Source organism: Diadema setosum, chromosome 3 (assembly GCF_964275005.1).
Source record: "Diadema setosum chromosome 3, eeDiaSeto1, whole genome shotgun sequence".
Taxonomy (NCBI): domain Eukaryota; kingdom Metazoa; phylum Echinodermata; class Echinoidea; order Diadematoida; family Diadematidae; genus Diadema; species Diadema setosum.
Genome location: NC_092687.1, coordinates 6,331,533 through 6,355,759, shown reverse-complemented (window position 1 = coordinate 6,355,759; position 24,227 = coordinate 6,331,533). Strand labels below are relative to the sequence as shown.

The 24,227-nt window shown below is 38.9% G+C and overlaps 1 protein-coding gene across 1 annotated transcript; it reads right to left on the bottom strand.

Moving 5' to 3' along the window:
- Positions 1 to 6,431: 6,431 nt before the first annotated feature.
- On the bottom strand, positions 6,432 to 24,006 carry LOC140226691 (uncharacterized). The gene is made up of 5 exons (XM_072307130.1): positions 23,715 to 24,006; positions 15,345 to 16,963; positions 13,805 to 13,972; positions 12,498 to 12,677; positions 6,432 to 6,776 (listed from the first exon to the last, which is right to left on the bottom strand). The coding sequence occupies exons 1-5, from the start codon at positions 24,004 to 24,006 to the stop codon at positions 6,432 to 6,434; spliced, it is 2,604 nt and encodes an 867-aa protein (XP_072163231.1).
- Positions 24,007 to 24,227: the final 221 nt, after the last annotated feature.

Here is a 24,227-nt window from a genome sequence, read left to right as displayed (position 1 = left end):
TTGATTCATGTAAACAAATGACGTGTATCTAAATTTCATTTGGAAATGTAAAAGTTACATTGTACATAATTTGTTTATATGAAACGGTCATATTATATGCTTTGGCCGGAAATGAAATGAATATGAAATATGAAATATATTACTGGTTTTGAAAGTTGATCCATATCCTTGAAATGTGATATCAACAACGTATGGGTGACAAATTATACCAGAGTCCCAGCATTTTCACATATGTGACCCCTCATCAAATTAAAAACAACAACAGCAGCAACAACAGCAAGTCATTTGCATATCTGAATTTTTAGCAATACAATAAAATTAACTCGACCAATTCCTTTCACATCCCGTTAACTGTGAAATAATGCATTCCTCAGCTGATACGAGCTGTTCATTAACATTCCGTCTCTGCATACCATCCTCAATTCACAGGGACTAACGAATACATTGAATGTACTTCCCGAGAACATCGGGCGTTTTCACATCAACCCTAAAAAATCCAAGCTCGAGATATCTTTTAACTTCCCATGTCAGAAAATAGCGCGCTATTTCAAAACATCGGGCTGATGTGAAAACGCCTATTGTCACCTCGTCATGACATGCATATCCTCCAATTTGTTTCCCTGTAGCTCCCTCCTTGTTATCCTCTGATAACACTGTTAATCAAAAATTCGCATACACAATGCAGCACTCACGATTAGGCGTTTTCACATCAGTCAAAAAATCCAAGCTCGAGATGTTTTTCGCGATTGCGAATTAGCACGCTATTTCATTTCTTATTCACATCAATCCAAATAGAATTAGCCCGATTTTTTTTCTAGCTAATTCGACAGGTGAGCTTGTGCAAACAGCATCAGTTATGTGGGCACTTTCAAAAATTTCTCATGATTTGTGTGCAGTTTGCCTCGATCGATCTGGTCACACACGCTTGGCATGATGGGATGCATCGCGCTAATTTCTCAAGTCGTTTTCACATTATCAAATAGCGCGCTACTATTCCGCTATTTCAGAAATTTCCTGAGTTGGATTCAAAACATTTTCTCGATCAGAGCTATACAATTAGCGCGCTAATTTGTGTTCACATTATCAAATAGCGCGCTATTTCGTGATCGGGTTAATTTCCCAAGTCAGAAAATAGCGCGCTATTTCGAAACATCGGGCTGATGTGAAAACGCCTATTAGGCGAGTCCAAGTCGGGAAATTTCTGAAATAGCGGGATAGTAGCGCGCTATTTGATGATAGGCGTTTTCACATCAGCCCGATGTTTCGAAATAACGCGCTATATTCTGACTTGGGAAATTGGAAAATATCTCGAGCTTGGATTTTTCTCGGGCTGATGTGAAAACGCCTAATGTGAAAACGACTCGAGAAATTAGCGCGATGCATCCCATTATGCCTAGCGTGTGTGACCCGATCGATCGAGGCAAACTGCATACAAATCACGAGGAATTTTTGAGAGGGCACATTAATTACTTATGCTGTTTGCACATACTGAGCTGTCGAATTAGCTCCACAAAAATTCGGGCTGATTCTCTTCGGGCTGATGTGAATAAGAAATAAAATAGCGCGCTAACTCTCAATCGCGAAAAATTTCTCGAGCTTGGATTTTTATCGGGCTGATGTGAAAACGCCTAATGAGTCCTGTCAATCTGGGGACATTCCAATCTGTGTACTCTAAATGCCAAATCTTTCCATTGAGTGTCAATATATGCGGATTTAAATGAAGCAAAAATTACGATATTACAAATTCACACTACAATCGTATTAGACATGAAGATAACTAGTGTTAATATAATTCACATATATATTCGTATAATTATGTCCAATCAAATACATGTAGTCAACTACTATGTAAGCCTACATTACCTCGTACTATAATCACATATTACTTCAGCATTACTTAGGTGCCTACTACCAATGTGCTGGTTCGAAAAGTCGCTTTCAAATACTTCTGAAAACAAACTACAATTGATATATTATATACTTGTACGTACTCAACACAATCTATTTATTTCATATACATATACATATATATATGTATATATATATATATATATATATATTATGCAAAACAACAAGATACTACATTTTACTCTCACACAAATAAATTGCTGACACAGAATACATTACATTAACATGTTCTAAACCTGCACTTATCATCAACCAAATTAATAGAGAACTTCATGCTTTACAGCCAAAGCAATACAAAACTCACAAAATGTCATTCTACACACCCAGTGGTTGTCACAAGTTTGCTTCCAAGCTCATGCGACAGAGCTTTCGACCAGCGACCTTTAATACCGTCCTGCTCAAATGTGACTGCAGACTGCTGGAGAAATCTTTCCACCTTTACATTCTAGACTTACAAAATATTCTCCATTAAATTGGGCGTAACATCAGGTATTTACATGTTGTAACACAAGGAAAACAATTCGCTATATAATCTAGCATTGCTGACATCTCAACTACTGGGATACGATGTAGAGGCAAAATTACTGAATCAAAAGTCTTATCATCTTCCAAAATACCAAGCTGCACTACAACGACCCAGAAATAGAAATGAGCTACCACCTGTTTCGAACAAAGCAACAATTCGCCTTAGGGAAGCAGCAGCTTGCCACACCCGATTCTTTTCCCCACTTTTTCTCAATACGTGTTTGAAACAACGAAAAAGTTTCAAAGAGTTCTGTTACAGGAAGTTATTACGTATGCTAACTCCTACTTATCTCCTACGAATCAACAAAACCAGCAAAAGTTCACCGACATCATGGACACATAGAAAAAGGGATGGTCTGACTTTCAAAAAATATTAAAATTCAGGATTGACTAGCTTGTCCCATTTTACCTACATGTATTTCGAGTCCTCACGTTAAATCAGGGCTAGCGGTATTTTGTTGGTTTTGTGATGCACGGTCAAGTACTGTAGAATATTGTGAATTTAAAATGATTAAAATGATTACTTGGTATGTACCCCCCCCTAAGGTTTTCACCAAGTCTCTAGCTCACAGTTCACAAAAGCATTGACAACATCTACGTCACTGTTATGAAATACATTTTTAATCAACATTTTGTGGATAACGCTCCTTTTTTACGTAATATACGAGGAATGGTTTTTCTCACGTTCTAACCTAAATAATTTTAGCAAAATCACACTAAGATGATGTATCACGACTACACATTGCACACATGTTTATTGATAGAGATCATGAGACATAATTACAAAGATCAGCTTGGTATGTCTTCAAATGATTACATAAAACTATTCCGAACCGCAATAAAACAGATTTAAAAAAAAAAGAACACCGGTGAACGCATGCAACCATTGTCAAACTTCATCCACGCATAAAATACACAGATTAAAAATTGTTGCGCATAGAAACATGAATCACTGTAATCTTTCTACTACACTACTCCACGTCTGACATAGCGATCGCATTAAAATTAACATTTCTGAACAGCCATTTATATTCGCATCATGACTCTATGTACATTAAAGTGAAGGATGCAGGCCACGAGTTTGACGCCCATGAATCATGCAGCCCACGAGTTATACAACCTATGAGTCATACAGCTCACTAGATATACATAAGACTCATACAGCCCATGAACTCGACAGTAAAACCAATAAGACCCACGAGACCAACACATTTAGCCCTGTGATGCAATGTCGAAGGCATGGGTCGTTTGTACACAGTGTCAAACTTGTAGGCCTTGTTTTCCTAGTATCTGACTCGTGGGACTTGTTTGCCTAGTGTTGCACGCATGGGCGTACATTAGTACATTGATTATAGTTTCACCCCAGAGTTCGCAACAATAACTGAATCTGATCTTGTAATGCCTATAAGTCAGAGGTCAATTCTGCGTCTACGTGAGAAGCAAGTACAATATCTAGCCTTCTGTTGAGGCCCACTACCTGAAAGATGGCTATAACGGGCGACTGAAGAGAGCCCAGCCGAGCGCGACAATACCACTCGGATGGGCTTTCTCTTCACTATACAGCGAGATGGCCTTGACAAAAGGCTAGATCATATCCGACATAATTGCACAAAACACAACCGAACACAGAGTCTTGATTTTTCTCTATAATGAAGAGCAAACCATCACATTTTCTTTTCCCCGTGGAGCAATGTCAGCTTCCTTAGATCCCATCTCAGTAGTTGTCATAATGGCCTACCGTTGGTGCCATTTAGGCTCAGGCAATTTGTGCATAATCGACATCAAATCTTAATGCGTCATCTACAGTGTACGACATTTGTCATATTTGGACACATTGTTTGTTGCCATGGGTACATCTTTAACAAAATGACTGTATGAATACGACTATTACATGAATTACAACTCATGTCTTTTCACGTTATCAAAATACAGTGGTACGTGAAAGCTGTATGGCAGGTGATGAGATTCCGACCAGCTGTGCATCAAAGAGTGTCATAGCGGACATACCACCAGCTTGCACAAAGAATGTTTGCCCTCTACTGACAGCGCTGGTTGAGGCAAGAATCCTTTGAATCTTCTGTCGCTGAGTTTTCGTCATCCATCTAATGGACTACAAATTCAAAAAAACAAATATAAGCACTGATAAGAAGCGTTACAAGTACTGTTGGCATCAACATAGATTGGATATGTCAAGATGCCCTTCCACTCGTTTAAATATTGCTGTCTTTCATGTACGGTTTTCAATTTTGTGTGCAAGATTAGATTAAAAAGAAGGAAAATTATACGCGATATCAGCAACAATGTGACACTTGTCATTTTCACCTATTCATTACAACTTCACATTGCGATAATCAGTCTGTGCTCGACACGGTTGCGGTGGCGCAGTATCCCTAGGCCACTAAAATTTAGCTGGGCCACAAACTTTTAAAATAAGCTAGCTATCCTTTGGGGCCTCGATAGTGCAATTAAGATTCAAAATGGATTGCCATGGTTCCGTTCATTTTGGGCCTCTAACATTTCAGATGTATTGTTTTCAGACATCCTAAGGGGCTAATTAAGAGCGAGACAGAGAACACACAAAAAGTAGTTTCGAGCCCTGTCCGGCCTAGGAATTTCAGTTTGACTTCAAAAACACTAAGTTACCACGTCGGGCGAGCCAGCGATTATTAATTATTTACAGATATAAGTCACACCACTCATTTATAGAAATTATAGATTTTGCAGATTCAGCAGTCTTGTGGCGTTGTGCACATAACGTCATTTCAGTCGCAATACATATATAAATATATCACGTAACATTGCCGTAATCTTCCTGCCCCCGATAAATAGCTGCGCTAAGCCATTTACACGAACACATAGCCAATTAAATACTTATACAAAGATACACACTCACACACACCCACACACACATACACACACACACACTCACGTAATCGAGCATGTTCATTATCCATACAAATTCAAACTCACATAAACATGCACATAATTGTTATATGTGCATTGAAAGGCGTATGAAGAGGGGTATGGATTCTTAATGGCTATACTCGAAAGCATACCTGACATCCCATGCTGAACAGTAATGAGGACTTTCCCTTCCACGTTGATCTTTTCACAGAATGGATCCAGAGACGCTGTGGTGTCACACCTGATCAGCCTGAGTTACAGTAATGATAAAACGACTGTTTGATTGTCTTTCATTGACGTAAACAGGACTATTTTGTTTTTGTCAGCATTTCGAGTATCGGTAGGATTAAAAAAAAACAAAACAACGACAACAACAACAAAAGACTTACGAAGAATCATGAACAAGATACCGTCATTTGAAAGAATTGTATGTGGATTATTTTTTATCATGGCTGTACTCAATGCAGTTGCAAAATGACGGATCTAGAGCTTTTTCCAAACAAGTTCTTCATCTAAATGTATATCAATGACAGTCACTCTTCAAATAAAAAAAAAAGAAGAAGTTTATATCCCCACACTAATCGAGTTCTTGCCAGAAGGACCACTTCTAGCATTATTCATGACAGTAATGATTCTTTTTCTGTATTACTTTATAAAAGATAGATGTAATGCGATATGAATATTAACTGTTTACATTCCCTCCCATTGGTGCTTTTTCTTTCAAGTATTACATTCCCAATGACAAAAAATAACATGTTAACAATTCGACATTAAGAGTGACAGACATCTCTCATGCATCATGTACATACTAACAATGTCAGTTGCAAGTTTGTAAAAAATGAGAGGGATTTCCTAACATTACATTAGAAAATGAAATGGTGGATCAACATTTCTCTTTCATGTTCTTGTGACCATTTTACATGTAAAATTTAACACTGTCTTGTAATGCTTAATAGCATTTTGAATGATATATTTGGCCTTTTACAAGACGTTGATTGAGTAACAACAATTAAATGTTAATTTACAAAAACAATTTAGGACTATGCTTTTGTAAACATTAAAAATCATAATATGAAATTGTTCGGTTTAAGAACTCACGATACGTTCTTGAGATGAGGGTATGGCCTCACACATTTGATCAACGTCTCGACTCCATCGTTGGTCAAATACACATCTGTTACAGACAGTCTCGTTACTGTACGTGGTGCGAATAAGACATGGTACAAACGGAACCAAGCGCAACCATATAGGTGGAGCTCCACGTTGTGAGAGTAGAGCGGCCACGCCTTTCCTAGGTCATAGGATTCGTCGTAAGCTGACACGAAAACAGAGACTTTCTTCACATTGGGGCACAGGGAGGTCACGTTTAACTCCCAGAGAATTGGGAGAGATTGCAACCCTACATCAAGGTGGACCACTGGACTCCCGACGAATCCACTCTGTAGATAGATCGACGAAAAAATAAGAATGTCACACTTATCGCACTTGACTGAACTCTCAGGCGAGAACTACAATGGTTTATTAAGCAGTCAGTGATGGAAGTTATGTGGAATGAGGAATGATGTCATGAAAATTTGGATAAGGCCACAAGACGCTATAATTGTCATTTGTTCACTGTGTAAGCATTTGTAAGTGTGTCATTCCCTGCCATGTGTCCAGAATAGGACCATGGACCTGGCATATATGTCAACCCCTTTGACACACTATCACCAAGTTCTGCAAGAATCTTCGGGGTTGAAGGAAGCAGACAACTGACAAGAAGAAGAAGAAGAAGAAGAAGTCCTTTTTTTTTGCTTATCAATAAAGACATGATTAAAACAACCACAACAACTTAAAAGCAGGCTTGCTTGGATGTAGGTAACAATATTGGAACAGAATGTAGGGATTATGTTTAAGATCACGGATACAACATAGGTCTAAAATATAGAACCTCCCCCCCCCCCCCCAAAAAAAAAAAAAGGAGGAGAGAGAGAGAGAGACAGGGACAAAGAAAAAAAAAACCATCGGGGATATAGGAGATTCTTCTGAAATGCAGATTGGGAAATGAAATAGCAGTAGATATTTTAGCATCGTAGACATTGTGAATGCAATTTAGCATGACATGACTGGTAATCGGTATGACAGAAAGGCAGATATTTCATACTACCTTACTGATCAAAAGAAAAACAAAATGAGATATTATTATCTGCTTCATACAAAGGCAAACATAAATGATTTCCTAATATTGCAGCACACGAAAGTGGGGTTAGAATACGAAATAAAATAGTTTTTAAGCAGCACATGCCATTATCTACAACAAACCTTATTTCCAGTTTCTCTCTCGGTGTCCTGATGTGACGTAGAAGGCTAACGTCCAAATGAAAGTTTAGAAATAGAATATGTAATTCTTGGATAAAGATTATTAATACAAAATATAAATTGATATTGCAATACACTCTTTACAAATACACTAACCACCTCCTATGTATGAGATGTATAATAACCAATACTTGAGACCCGTCACGTTAAGAACAGCCACAGATCGCGCGCGCCACAACCGAGGAAAGTCATATTTTATTTGAGTTACCAATAAAAAGGACAAAATAATAGATTTTGATTTTTGCCTGATTAAAAACTATACGGTTTTATATGCCCCTAGCACAAATTTCAAAAAGTGTCTCGCTTACCAGAAACGGGTGAAATATGCAATTCCTAATACAGCCGTCTTTATTTTTATTTTTACAACGCGGGTTTCAGCAGAGGCTGCGTTCGTTTGAAAGCACAAAAGCCCCGCAATTCAGTTTCGCTCATGACGGGAAGACCAAGAGTACGCGAAAGTAATCAGCTGTGACAGTCCCCATAATTATCTAAGCAGTTTCGCTTTCCTGTTAGGACAAAGGCGTGGGAACAAGATCGTTGATTGGCTGGCTGGCTGGGTGGATCAATCCTGCACAGTATCGGACCGAGCGCTATTTTGGCCGAGTACCGTAGGCCTATTCATTTGTTTTTCCCCAGGACGGGACGTTTCTTGGATTTGATCATGTGCATAAGCAGATTTTGCACACGGCACGCTCAAATACCGTCCGCATTGTGCTTGCGAAAACTCGTTTTTGGCATGATTGGCCTAGCGAGGGGGAACACCTTTATTTCTATTAATCTTTATACACTGGAGACCGAGTCACAAACTCGTTAGCAAAATAGCACGTGCTGTATAAGCCGATTAAGAAGCTTCCTTTTTTTCCTAACGCTAATTTAATGTAATTTAATTTAATTTAATTGATGCACTGTGTGTCTTTTCATGAGAAACATTTCAATGAAACTTATAGTTGCTTGGGAGCAATATTTTCCGCCCCGTATGGCAGACAATCTCGACCCCCCCCCAAAAAAAAAAGAAAAAAAGAAAGAAACCAAGAGCGAACTTCCAATGCTCGTCACATTCGATTTGAAGTATGTATGGATGCAAAGCGCATGGTTTAATAAATCAAAATTGAATTAAAGCTTGGATACTGTACTAAGTAATATCTTGTTCGGAGAATATTCGTAGAATCCGGCTTGTGGCTGCTACCGACGTGACGGGTAGCATAAAGATGCAAGAATTCTCCCACATCTTCCCCTTCTACTGAGTATTTGATTTTGCTACCCTCTAAATGAAACAAAAAATCAAATACCTCACTAAAAGCGTGCACAAGATCTCTGAATTTCAAGTGTAGAAAAAAAAAAGAAATCTAACTCCCTCCCTCTCAGACCCTCCCCTCTTGCATTTCCCTGAATATGAAACGTATATATTTGTTTTACTTTGTTCATAGCAACAGAACATACGAATATTTCACCAAAAGGGTGCACCAAATCACTCAATCTCATGCCTGAAAATGTAATCATTTCCTTCCTTTGGGAAGCGCATACCATCCTCCGCACATTTCCCTGAATATGTGTTTGTACTTCCTCGATAGAACAAACACGAATATATCAGGAAAAAAGGGATGCGCCAAATCTCTGGATTTCAAATCTGAATTTGCTTGAATCTCGATGGTGTGGGAGGGGGTATCTGAACACCCCTCGGACACCCTTCCCATCCCGTTTCAGTGAAAACTTCTATATACTATTTCTTATTCTTTTGACAGAAACAAAAATCGAAATGTTACCCAAACGGGGCAACAGATGTCTGAATTTCAATTCTGAAAAATAAATAAACCTCCAACGTGTGCGGTCCCCCCCCCCTCCACACCGTTCCTCGGCTCACATATTATATTCCTCAATATATTTTTCTTACTTTCTTTATAGAAACAATATATCATATGATTATTTCACAGGAAGGATGCGACTCATCTCTGAATTTTATGTCTACAAATCCAAATATCTCCTCCGTGTGGGGTTTGATTTTCCCTCCCACACCCTCCTCCAGCACATTTCCCTGAATATACTTGTCTTGCTTTATTGATTGAAAAAAATACACACACAAATCAATATCCTCCTTCCACAACATTTTACTGTCCTATAAACAGTTAATCGTATTTTCCACCAATAAGGTGCAAAACATCTCTGAATTTCAAGCCAAAAGACGCACTCATCTTCTCACTTTCTTGATGGAAACGCAAATCAAATATTTCGCAAGAAGTGTGCACCAGATCATTGAATTTGAAGTTTGAAAATATAAAAATCTTCCTCATGTGGGTGGGTGTATTCCTTTTTCCACACCCCACATTATCAAGAGCGATTTTCGCGTTTCGTAGAGGCTTATGGTGTTATCGAGAAGAACACAAGAACTCAATTTCAATTTCAAGTTATTCAGCAGCATCCACGTCTTTATCTCAACATAACAGTTAACATTAATGTATAATTTTAATTATTTTCTCGCTGGGATAGATCTTAAGTCAAGTATAGATTTGCATAACGAATGTTATGCCTCTCGAGAATATCAGCTATGGGTTTGACTTTTTTCATACAAAGTAAACACGAAAGAACCTATCACTTAGCCATGTCGAACTTCAAATTCAAGTAGAACATCCACTGATGATTTACTACATATATCCATGTCTTTTAATAGTTAGTTACCCTAGAATGAGGAGTAACTTGATGAGGCATATGCCGTAAATAAACAGTCATCAACCCCAACCCCCACGTCCCCCTCCCTGGTGTAAAGCGTATTGAATGTTATTTCTGAATATGCAAGTATTGTACATGAAACACATTAACGAGCTAGCTCCGGTCATTGGTTGGGCCAAAATATCATTTTTCACAACCTCACGTTGTCGAAGCAAACCCAATTTTATTATTATCATCATTTCGTCCAGCTTACCTCATACTTAGGACGGTGTACAATGAGGGAATTCAGATTGGGTAGACGTGAAATGGATTGAAGAATACTGGCTGACATTAGCGTTCCGTGCAATTTCAATCGCTGAATCTAGTGATCGAAAATGAAGTAATATATTGGTTGAAGCACTGTATGTGTGACAAGTCATATGTAAGGATATATATACCGGGTGTCCCAAAAAAAGCGGAATGGTGGATTTTCAGTACCTTACGTTCTAAACTTTATATATTTTTTGACATCATTAGTAAGAGCATCTTCCGCAGAAGACTATGATACCAAAATCATTAAATTTGGTTCAGTACTTTTTATTCTACGCCAATTTCTGTAAATGCAGTCATTTTCATTTTTTTGCGACTTATGAGATAACAATTTGTGTGCGACACGCGTTCCATACGGTGAATTGTGTACGCTCATTGATCCATGCATGTCAACAAAAGATAAAGCTTTCTATTGGGCGCGTACACAGACACACACACAGACACACACACATACACAATGTTTTGTTTTGTTTTTCTGGCCCGTGCCCAATGTGAAAGCTGCATCTTTTGTTGACATGGATCACGGAGCTTACACAATATTCACCGTATGGATCGCGTGTAGCACTCAAATTATTATCTCGTAAGACGCAGAAATCCGGCGAAATTTGAAAATGACTGCATTTTCAGGAATTCGCGTAGAATAAAAAGTACTGAACCAAATTTTATGATTTTGGTATCATTGTCTTCTGCGGAAGATGTTCTTTCTAATGATGTCAAAAAATATATCACTTTTAGAACGCAAGGTACTGAAAATCCACCGTTCCGCTTTTTTTGGGACACCCGGTATATATATATATATATATGTATAGATATGCATGTATATACATATATATGTATATACCTATAACAGACTGTATATATGCATGATATGTTTATATATATATATATATATATATATATATATATATACGTGCGTGCGTGTCTTTTGTGTGGAAAGAACGGTTGAATTATGGATGGATAAACAGTTTAAGAAATAGAAATAAGGAAACTTGGCTCTTCTTTTTTTTCAAGTGACACATTTGAAAAACCATAAAATCATATGATCATTGTATTTTCACAATTCTACCACCATTACTCACCTTTGTAATTAGCAATGACACCAATTGTTTATTCATAATTAAGACGAATTTGGTTGCAAAACGAGTTAACTTCATTCCGTATCAATAAGAGGTATTCGCGATTAATGCTGCTAAGTAAAAATGATGGCAATATGGGCGTATATTTTTCCAAAACTTTAATAAAATTCGATATCGCATGAAAGGCCTTATTTCTCTGATACATTACTTTAAAATATGTGATTATGACGCCTCTCCGTTGCGCAATCAAACCGTTCGTAAACACAACGCGTGAATATAACTTAACTTTCACGATATGACAGATCATCATATCAAAGAAATGCAAATTTAAATACATTAATCTATTGGCAGTATTTAGTAGAGGAGGTAGTATATTATTATCAATCTTTGCTGAAATTGTTGTTTCACAATATGAGAACAAAATAGGGAAACATAAGATGATTACGTAATTTCTTTTTAAACCACCAAGAACTAATTTGTTACAATCTCTCATGCGATTATAATCAAAAAGGGGAAACTTTATAGGCCTACGCACACACACACACACACACACACACACACACATATATATAATATAGATGATTACAGTGTATTGCCATACATGCAGAGTGAGAGCGAATTTAGAAATAACACATTTGGAACTGTGCTCTCAAGTACGTTGCACAATATTTCATCGAAAACACACACACACACACACACACTCACACACACACACACACTCACACACACAAACACGGATACAATATGAGATACCTTTGCTGGTTCTGTTTCTGCGAGGGTGAGAAAGAAATCGTCTCCTACGTCGACATTAGTTAGCTCCAGAGTCTGAAGGTTTGGCATGGTACATAAAATCATTGCATAAGCATGTAACGCAGAAGCCGAGATTCCAGACCCTTCGTAACCATTCCAATAAAGAACACGCATTGATTCCAGCTAGGCAGTGTAGTAGGAGGGTGAAAAAATTACAAAATGTAATGACGACAGAACTATTGGAAAAGTGTGAAGTGAGAAATGAGGTTCTGAAGGACAGGGTTTATTGAAGCGCTTAATCTTTTTCAAGGTGTGCTGGCTGTGTGATGACTAAAAAAGAAAAAAAAAAAACACGATAGAAACCACAGTCGCCAAAAATAAAAACCGAAGGGATCATCAGAAAGAGCTGTTGAATTCGCAGTAGGATCATCATATTAAAGTTATCAGATTTCAAAGTGCTCAGTTTATATTTGGTTTTTGAGGAATTAAAAGGGGTGTCTGTAATAAAACGTATAAGCACATCGACTCACACAATTCTAAGAAAAAAGTGTGTTTAAAATAAATGCTAAAAACACAATTTCCTGTTCGTTTTATGATCCCAAACTATATAGTGCAGAATGAGACCTGCTCTTTCAGAAAATATGGAAAACTCAAGATTGGCTAGGTTGGCTAATTTCACTTATTTTCAGTCCTCACACACAGAAAAAATAGTGCCTGCGACTTTTGTGTTCATTTGTGATGCATCGTAACATTTCATCCTGTTGGAACGAAATGTAAAGAGTTTTCCTTTTGTGTTATTACCAATTTTTCCTGAAAAAAAAAAAAAATCCTTCAAGTGTATCTATACTGTCTGAGTTATTTCACAAAGAGAAAAAAACACACAAAAAGACAGAGAAATACATATGAATGAGTGTACAAGAATTTCTACAAAGAGAGAGAGAGGGAGAGAGAGAGAGAGACGGAGAGAGAGAGGGAGAGAGAGGGAGAGAGCGAGGGAGAGTGTGTGAGAAAGGGAGGGAGAGAGAGGGAGAGAGAGAGAGAGAGGGAGGGGGGGGGGGGGGGAGGGGAGAACCAAATATTAACTCCCCGGCCAGCGGAAGTGAAGATGGTATTTCAATAATCACACCACACTTATCAAAAAGCTGACACTGACACACATATCTTTACAAAAAAGGGTCTAAGTGATTGCAGTATTTGTAGGAGATGAAAATATATAATTATGTTTCTATAAGGAACTGCGTCTATGCATATTATACACGATACATGTTATACATAATACATGTAATACATTCTTCATAAAGTAGAATTACCTTTGATTGCGGAGCTGAGATAGCCATTGCTCTAAAGAAATCATCATCCAGCCTGACATCCTGCAACTGAAACAATCTGAGGCTAGAGAGAACGTTGATACGTCGGACAGGAGCTTCAGCGCCACATCGGACGTTTGTCACTTCAGGGTCATCTAAACGCTTTGCTGCCTTTTCATGGAAACCCCAAAACAAAAGTAGACCAAAGCTGCATGACATTTTCAAATAGTATTAGTCAATATATATGTGGTGTAAATGTAATGATGCTCACCAATATACCCCCCCCCGAAAAAAAGAAAAAAGAAGTGAAATAAATAATAACCAATTTTATATATTGATTTCATAAAGGTAAAAGAGTGCACAGTGCAAATATCATTAGTGCAGATACGGTGGTTATTCTATCGTACCTGTATTATCGTTCCTATCGTACCTCTATTATTTTTTCTCCTGTGAGGTGCCCACATTGTACAAGCATAGTCTTTTGAGTGGGTTCCTCCACTTTTTTTTTTCGCAGAATGTGTAAATGTGTTTGTATGAAAAATGCCTCATTTTGTAATGACAACTGACAAATATTATTCTTTGCTATCTATGTATCTTTCCTTCAAACGCATGTCGAATTTATACTTTTTGTACATTCTGTTGAAAGAAGTGAAAATAAAACCTTTGAATTCAATTGAGTATATGAATATAAGAACGACCCAAGTCCATGGAAGATCATTTCGAGTAAACTAAAAAAAACTTCATATCTTTTTTATTTGTCCAATAATATTCTATTTAACTGTGATGGGAAGGCAACATTTTATATACAAATTGGAACATATATTATTATGACAATTAACATTTACATTAATTGTGGAGAGGCCATTTTGTGTGGTGGACTTGGGTCGTTCTTTGATTCATATACATGATGTTCTGCTATAGAGATGCGAGAAGGATGAGAGAGGGCGCTATTATATGAATGTAAGAATGACCCAAGTCCTTCATTCTTACATTAATATAAGATTTAACTCATTCATTTCAGGCACTTCCGGTTGTAATTAGGATTTATCATTTATACACAAGATGAGTCCATGCATAAACTACAATTTCCTATGTCAAACTGAATTTGACCAAAAATTGGACTTGGGTCGTTCTTATATTCAGATACTCAAGCGAATTGAATTCTAATGTTAGGCGTGTGGATATTCTGTTAAAATCCTAACCACGATGCTACATGATATTAATAATATACTGTAGATACCAAACAAATGGATATTATAAGGAAGTTTTATTTAAAAAAAAAATAGATCAGTGCCCTGACAATCAGACTCACGATATAAATGTTGTTTAATACATTTTTCTTTTCAAAATCACATTCATATATGCACGATTATTCTATGAGACAGGTTTATTGCAGAGGCAGAGTACATGTAGCAACCTACTCATGTTTTTTTTTTTCGTCTAAAGCATCGGTTCAGTGTATGAAAGAAAATAATATTAAGAATTATATGAAGTATACAAAATATATAAAGATAATATTCAATGTGACATGAAGAGTACTTACAAAGTTACCAGCGGCCTTATACACAAAATTCCATCCTCGGGTTGTGTGTCCGGCATCTTTGATTGTCAATGACGACATTTTGTTTAGGGCAAGGATGACAGGCTCTAGAGCATCAATTTCTTGACATTCAAATGCGACATCAACGATGAAATCAAAGATCATTTGATGTCCATGATATTCACACGGGTCAGAATAAGGTGAAATACGATCTACGTCATCGACCTTGCACAAGGAAAGAAGGACAGCCCTTCCGACTTCCTTATTCTGTGCCACGGTGAAGTAAAAAAGGTGTGTAAACAATCTGTAATCTTCCAAAAGTTTGCTCAATAGGTGGTTGAATTCTTCCCGGTTGCTCTCATACAGCGATGCCAGATGTATACCTGCAATATAATCCTGAAATAATTTGTGAGGAATTCGGTATCCGACCACATTTTTCGTTTTTCTTCTGTTGTTTTCTCGACAGCAAACAAACCGCTCCACTTTTGTGAGCACCCCAATTTCACAGACAGTTTTCAGGTCTTGTTCACTTGTCTCGAGGTCCTCTTCTTCAAACACAAGCTTATTCTTGAGAAGACAAGAGAGCGCATCTTTGGCAAACTGCCGTAAAGCGTCCTCGCCTTTCTTCAGCTTTTTTGCTTTAGTCCCGTGGTTTTGTTCCTTTCCAGCATAGTGGACTATAAGATGATGGATTAATTCTTGGAAGAGTTGAGAGAATGTTTCCAGTCTCTGAATTATTGTGCGGCTTCCTTCATCGTGCCAAATGTAACAAAGCATGCTGCAGTAAATGGGGTAAGGCTGCATGTACTGTGCTACTAAACTGTCTTTGTCTCTTATCAATTTAATGAGACTGTCTCTGGCCACCCAGTTGTCGGGGAAGAATTTTGAAATATAAGAAATAACATCTTGTCTGTCGAAACCGGTAATTTCGACAAATTTGTAATTCTTTTCCATCTCGGTGATGGACTTTACTTCCTCAGCTCTCCATGTTCGAGTGGTAACAACAACGGGGCAGGATGTGAGCTTCTCGCCTCTGATCACAGAAATGCTGTCATCATTTGAAGTTTTTTTGCTGATATCTTGTCCGTACTCGTCAAGACCATCAAAGAGAATCAGCACCTTGTTCTGTTTCTTTCTAATGTATTCTTCTACTCTTGATCCATCAAATTCCTCTCCATCGGGTATCATGTTCATTATGATATCACCAAAGCATGCGTTTCCCTCGATTTCCCTCAGAGGAATTAGGAAGAGAAGATCAATATCCTCCAGACACCTTCCCAAAGCCCAGTCCCTCGTTAGTTTGGCAAGAAAGGTTGTCTTGCCAACACCGGCTTCTCCGAATATTGCAATGCGTGTCTTTGCCTCTTCCTTATCGCAAATGTTCTTCAAGTGTTTGGTGAAACTATCGTAGGTCATGCTCGTTTTACTACCCCCCATACCTTCAAAAAACATCGCTAGATGTGTAAAAATTTCATCCAGCTCCACAGATGATTCGCGATGAAGTGGTGAAGTGCGTAAGTCGCTCCACATGCGTTTGTATATCCTCTGTAAATGTTCTTTTAACTGCCGAACCTCGCCACTCGTGAAGCCTTTAGGATTTCCCTTTGAAACACCGGATGATGCTGAATCCGAAAGAATGCAAAAGATGAAATGTGTCAATGTCAACTATCAGGAAAAAAAAATCCTAATCACTTTTTTTTCTTTTTTTAAACCAAATCAATGGCTGTGCCATTCACGACAAAATTAATCAGATTTGAAATATTACACACCTAGACTTAAGTAGAATAATAGGGCGAAGAAGGCTAACCACTGAAGGGTCTCCAATAAAGTCGAAATTTCGTGAGCAGAGTTTATTTTTCTTTTTGTTCGAAAATTTTTCAAAAGTGTTAGAAATACGTATCGATTTCAGACGCAACCATTCAAACGAAAGACTTACTGGATAATATCCTTCAGTGCTTATCTTTCTAAATTTGAACGTGAGATTTCTTGAGGTATCTCTGATTTCCAATCCAAGTATACTCTATTGTTGTTCTACTGTGTGTCAAATGCACGATAGTCCATGGGGGTGAGAAGAGACCTCCCTGGACGAACAAGGGATGGGCATTCGGTCCCTGGACCTCAATGGGGAATCAACAAAAGCTTACAGTTGTCTGGTTGATCAGTAATACAATGTACAAAAATCACCGCTCATATTTGATTGCTGTTGACAGGAAAATAGATTATCCAAAGTATCGATTTTTTGTTATGATTTTGTAAAAAGACTTGAGGATTTAAAAAAGAGGAATTTCTACTGTGTGCCAGAAATAAGCAATTAGATGTGTTACAATTTCATAATGATTTAAGATTCCAAAGCTTAAACTTCTTCGAGCGGCTTGGGATAAAAAAGCAAATATCAAATAAACAATTCTGCGTTTCGCTTTGAGAGGGAAGAGGTTGGGGGCGGAGGAGTAAAGCCACCCCCCCCAAAAAAAAAAAATAAAATAAAGATATGCCACGCCAGTTTCTTCTTCTGTTGTTGTTGTTGTTATTATTATTATCGATATGTTATTGTTTTTGTTGATTTGATAATGGGACTAATTGGCATACATTGACTTAAATGTTTCAGGCCAGTTTCGGAGATTCAGAGGAATTATAACATCTCTCGGAGATATTAATCTGACTGCCAGATGAAACCAAAGGTCCTACACCAGGGGCGTCACCAGCATTTTTTTTCAAGGGGGTGCGTTTGACACTAAAATGTAACCTGCGAGTTTTCTTTGTTTTTTTTTTTTTTTTTTTGGTTTTTATTTATTGGTTCCTGTATCATCATGTACATCTACATATACACTGTATACATATCATATATGTATATCGTACATACATTGTTCGTGGCACGTATCCATAAGCATAATATTTTGTTTTCAAAGTATTTTTCTACATTAACTTTAAAAAGGAAACATATTTCGGGGTGTGAAATTGTGCGATCTGGTGCACATTTGATGTTACATAGTATCATTTAAAACATCATTTAAAACATTAAATGACATTGTTTTTGTATTCAGTATTGGATACGACTTGTAACGAGAAGTTTACATGTACTTTACGTATGTAATTGAAATTTAGCCGTGCGTTAATTAAACACACAAAGTGACGCACACATTCACCCACAAGCGCGCCGGAACACTCCTGTTTTTGTTTTTGTTTGTCTTTTTCTTGAGGGGGGGGGGGGGGGGGCAAAATCTCGACGGGGGCACGTTTTATGTGACCATGTAAGATCCTCGGCGAGGGAACGATGGAAAGCGACCAAGCGGGGGGAGGGTGTGGAAGGGGGATACCCCCTCCAACGGTAGGGACTTTTTGTAAAAACAGAGTGTAAAAGTCGCGTTTATAGAGTATTTTATATCAAATTTCTAGGAAATTAAACATCGTAAAAAAATCACTGTGAATTACTATATGATTATAACGTACGGGGGCTACATTATGTGACGGTGTGAGATCCTTGGTGAGGGAGCGAAGCGACCAAGCGGGGGAGGGTGTGAGAGGGGGATACCCTCTCCCACAATAGGGACTTTTATTGCTTTATTAGCATAGAAGAAAAGGAAATATGTACCGTTTGCTAAATGTATGTTTCAGGGGGCACTATCGAGGACGAAAGGCTCCCATCTATACACTTAATTTACTCATAAGTAAATATTGTTAGTGTATTATTAGCCCCGTTATGGGCAAACAATTTCGCACTTTCAGTTATGAAATTGACAACTTTTAGACGAGAAAAATGCCTTCATTGTTCATTTTTGTTTTTCAATAATTGATCAATTATTTGTTACACGGAGCACCTGGGTGTGTGTGTGTGTGGGGGGGGGGGGGGACTCGTTTGCCCCCTGATGCACACTTCCACGTACATACAAACGTGTACGTGCTCCGTATCGTACGACAATGTACTGTAGGGTCGATAAATAGTGAACACTGTAAAATAGATATGTTTAAAATCAGTGCTGCCAGAGCCCGTGGTGCGATTTTTTTTTCTTGACTGAAGTTTTTTTTTTTTTTTTTTTTTTTGGGGGGGGGGGTTGAAGGGTCCGTTTGTACCCAACACTACATAAGATGGTCAACACTCAGTCGAAAAGTGAAACGCTGCCGCTTTGAATTGTGGAATTTCTAAAGAGTGCTCCACTAGCGTCGAGCGGGTAAGATTTCTATGTGAGGTGTACTTTCCCGATTATGTTTGTGTAGGACTAAGACTGGCATAGACAAGGGAAAAAACAAATTCTGTATAGAATCATGAGTAAACTTACGAATCGAAAATCGCGTTGCAAAAGACTGTGCACAGAGTGTTTGTCTTACTTCCCTAGTCTCAGCGAACTGTTGACTCGCACACAGCTCGCTCAGCTCAGCTCGCATGTCGCTACACTCGCTGTGACTGTGCACGTCCACAGTTACTGCAAGCTGCCGTTGCAAAAGGCAAAAGCCGTGTCACACCTTTCCGGGCAAGCCTTGCTTGCGACTTGCGAAGAACAATTTTTACTTCCCGGAGGTAACCGCAGATGACCCGCACATGACAGTACCTAGCAAGTATCTCTCTCGGACGTGCGCGCGCATTTTTTATTTTTATTTTTTGTTATTTATTTTTTTTTTTTTTTTACCGGCAAACATGATTAGGCCCGATCACACCTTTCCGGGCAAGCTACGCGAGCGTGTTGCGTGTACAGATTTTCCAGCATACCGGACAATATCTGAGGGCGGAAAAGGTGGAAAAGGTCAATGCATGTGTCTTACTTGCTGGACACGTTCTACTTTGAAATTCTACTTGCGGGTATACTATGTGCCAGGCGCCAGGGGGTGGGGGTGGGGGGCTGACAACTCAGAATGTTATTATCTTGGCTGCATACGGGGACTGTGTAGTTGGAGTTGCCTGCGAGGTGCTGCTGCTAAGGGCCTCCTACTAGCGGTCTGCGTGGACCTGTCCGGCATCCCCTGACTCACCCGGAAAGAAAGAAAAGTTGATGGTCATGCTCAAAACTTGGCTAGGCACTGTCAGGTGTGGACCAACTGCGGAGAGTTCCTGGTAGCAAATTTGTTTCCCCGCAAGTCAAGCGGCAAAACTTTCCCAGATACGGTGTGAAAAGGCCCGTAGGAGACCAGTGGGGAGACCTTATCGGCACCACCTCGCAGGCAACTCCAAAGCAGGTACTTCTCAAGACCCGTAAGTCGCTAGTAACAGAAAACGAATCGGTGTCAAAGCTCTCAAGCAGGTCAAACGAAATAAATGCAAGTAAAAGGTAAGTAGCACGTGTCTAGCAGGAAAGAAACAAGTGCGAAACTCGCAAACACTCTTGTTCGCAGGCGGAAAATTCTCCTGCGTGCTGGAAAATCCCTCCTAACAACAAGCCCGCGTAGTTTGCCCGAAAAGGTGTGACACGGCCAAAAGGCCCTGCCACACTTTTCCGGGTAAGCCTTGCGTGCTAGAACAATTTTTACAACCCGGAGATCCCCGCAGATGGACCCGCACATGACAGCTGTACCTAGCACTTATCTCACTCCTAGTCGCTCGGAGGTGCGCACGCAAATATTTTTACCCGCAACAATGTTTAGGCCCTGCCACACCTTTCCGGGCAAGCTACGCGGGCTTGTTGTGTGTGGGTGATTCTCCAGCATACTGTACATGAAAATTTCTGAGGACGGACAAGGATTTGGGCCAGTCAGAGCATGGGTCTTACTTGCTGGACGCGTTCTACGTATATTCTGAATGCGGGTACACTGTGTGACCTTTGACTCAGTCGCGTTGGTGCTTACAAACCCAGTGAAGGAAATTCCTCTGAAGGATTGGCAGCAATTCCAAAGAATATTATTATCTTGGCTACATACGGGACTGCGAAGTACCTGCGTGGGAGATGCCTGTGAGGTACTGCCGCTAAGGGCATCTTACTGGCGTTCTGCGTGAAACTTTCCAATCATCGTATGTACTGACATAGGATCTTTGATTAACTTATATCGCTGACACTATCTACCTCAGTGCGATCTCCGGTAACCTTGACTGCCATTACTGGAGAATCATACTAGTTAGGTCTGAATGAGAGGATCTGCACCACAATCTTTTGCATTTGTAACCGTGCATGACGAAACAAAACAAAAGCAGGTGTTTTACTACCCTTTGTTTGTGGTAGAGTAGTGTGATCATTTTTTTTTCTATCTATCGTTTTTTGAAAATCCTTTACTTATTCTTCACTTCAAGTCTAATAACTTTTGAAAGGATAATGCTACTGCTTTGAAATCTGGCATTAATCACTGGCAGAATGTGTTAATAGAGCATGCTCAATTTCAGCATAATCTAATAACCTTCCTTCATTGTTGTTGCTACAGTGGCTGTCCCAGTCATGGCACAGGTAGCAGGGCTCTTTGTAAAGATTAAGGGCTTGAATAGACGCTTTACTTCAGAGCCTCTTTTCTCAGTTTAAACTTTCCCAGAGTATAGGCTTTCTTCTAACATTTATGTAGGTTACAAAAACCCATATGAATTGAGTTATCTGCTCTTTCAGAATCTGCCCTTAACAAAAAATCTATGTACTGGGACTTTCTGTTGGTTTTGTGGCGCAGGGTCACATCTTTTCTTCTTCTTTTTGAATGCGCGGATTAGTTGGGAGAGGAGAAGTTGACAAAGTGATGATTGCCCTCCAACCACCCAGGGTGTATACGTGACATAAATTCTTTTGAAACACCACTCACAAATAAACTTATTTTAGTATCTTTGCTGTCTTGCAAAATAAGTTCATAAGGATGGTTGATAAATATAGGTATAGAATTCTCTTAACATTTCCAAAAGTTGCATTTACCTGTGACAGTTTCGACGACGGGCTGTCATCTTTCTGAAACGATGGCTAATTGGCAACTGATGATTTGGCGAGAATCAGCAATCAACCATGGTGTGACATCGTGACGTAAATGTCAGATAGTTGGTATGCACCCCATCCCGGTTCATATTGTGGGAGACCATTTGGATCAAAAGAACCCCCACAATATGAACCGGGATTGGGGTGCATACCAACTGTCTGACATTTATGATGGCGTTATCACTCGGATGTCACACCTGGGTGATTGCTGATTGGCGCCATATCATCAGTTGCCGATTAGCTATCGTTTGAGAAAGATGACGGCCCGTCGTCAAAACTGTCACAGGTAAATACAACTTTTGGATGTGTCCAGAGAATTCTTTACTTATCTTTGCTGTCTTGTTTCTGGATTATCTTTATGCCTCCGCCCACGAAGTGGTGCCGGAGGCATTATGTTTTCGGGTTGCCCGTCCGTCCGTCCGTCCTTCCGTCCGTAATGAATTTTGTGGACAGCGTAACTAAAAAACCTTTTGAGGTATCCTACTGAAACTTGGCATGTATGTGTATTACGGACTGAAGTTGTGCCTATCAACTTTTGGGTGCACATGCTCAAGGTCAAAGGTCAAAAGGTCATTCATGCAATGCCTGAAGATGTTTTCTTGAAACTATATGTATTACCCAATTAAGATTCTCTGGTGAGAGTTTGGGGTCATGAGGTCAAAGGTCAAAGGTCAAAAGGTCAAGTAAAAATATCAAAACTTCACTTTTTCTCCGTATCTTGGAAATTGTTCGAGGTTTCTTCATGGAACATATACATGTACTGACTGGCAGTGATTATCTAGAGAATTTAGGGTTCATAGGTCAAAGGTAAGGGGTCAAAGGTCAAGGACAACACTTCAAAATTTCACTATTTCCCTCATATTTATGCAATGCCAGCAGGATTATTTTTTTTTACACTTGGTGTATGCATGTATAACCTAATAGAGATTCTCTGGAAGCTTTCTTTTTCTTTTTTTTTTGTTGTTTGCCTCAAAGTTCAAAAGGTCAAAGATCAAGGGAAAGTGCTGAACTAACTTTTTCCTCCATATCTCAGAAGTGGCTCAAGTTATCTTGAAACTTACTACATATTTATTCATGTTGTGCCTGACAGTGATTATCCTATGAATTTTATGGTCAAAGGCCAGATGAAAATGGTAACAATGAACTTTTCAATACAGAAGTTGCACATTTTCTTCATACCTTGAAAATTACTCAACGCATAAACTTATGAATGGGTCAAAGTCAAGTTAAAGTCCTTAAAGCCCAAATACATTCTCTCTTTTCATCAAATTAAACGTAGGTCAAACAAGGTGAACTTTCAACTCATTTGTGACAAACTTGTGATTTTGATATTTTGCCAGTTTAGCGACATTTCTAGTTGTAAAATAGATTTATTGATTTCCACACCTTACACTAATTTTATTTCATTCCTGCAGTGAAAACTCTTTTGTTTTTCTGTCTCTGTATGTTTGTGAATGTCCATGAGTGTGTGTTTGCTGGGGGGGGGGGGGGGGTAATCGAAACTTACCAGACTGCAAATGCGTCTCAGCTATCCGCACTAGCTTGGCTCTCATCAGAGCTCCTTTCAATTCTGATCGGCATTTCGACGGGCTAACTCCCTCACTCCACAAACGAAGCATGTTGATAGTTCCATCGTTAGTTATTACGTTGTATTTGCTGTTACTTTTTATGAAGTTCTGGACTTCTGCAACTCTGAAGCCCAATTCTTTCCCAAGGCCCTCGATGGCTTCATTGTCTGGGATATCTCTGGCAATCTCTTTCAGGAGGGAATCTGGCACATGTGACTGTTTCGCACCCATCCTGTAAGAAATTGGCAGAATGAAAATGGTTAATTTTCGTTTTCCTTATTTGTAAAGCACAAAACTACAGATACGTAATTTTTCGTCCTTCAATCCTTAAGCCTGTATTATCATTATCAGAAAGACTGTGGAGCTCAGGGTCAGGAATTAAACAGCAAGTCGAAATAGTAGAATTTCAGGTTCTTCATAATATATAATTATTCTCCGAAACGGTTCAAATT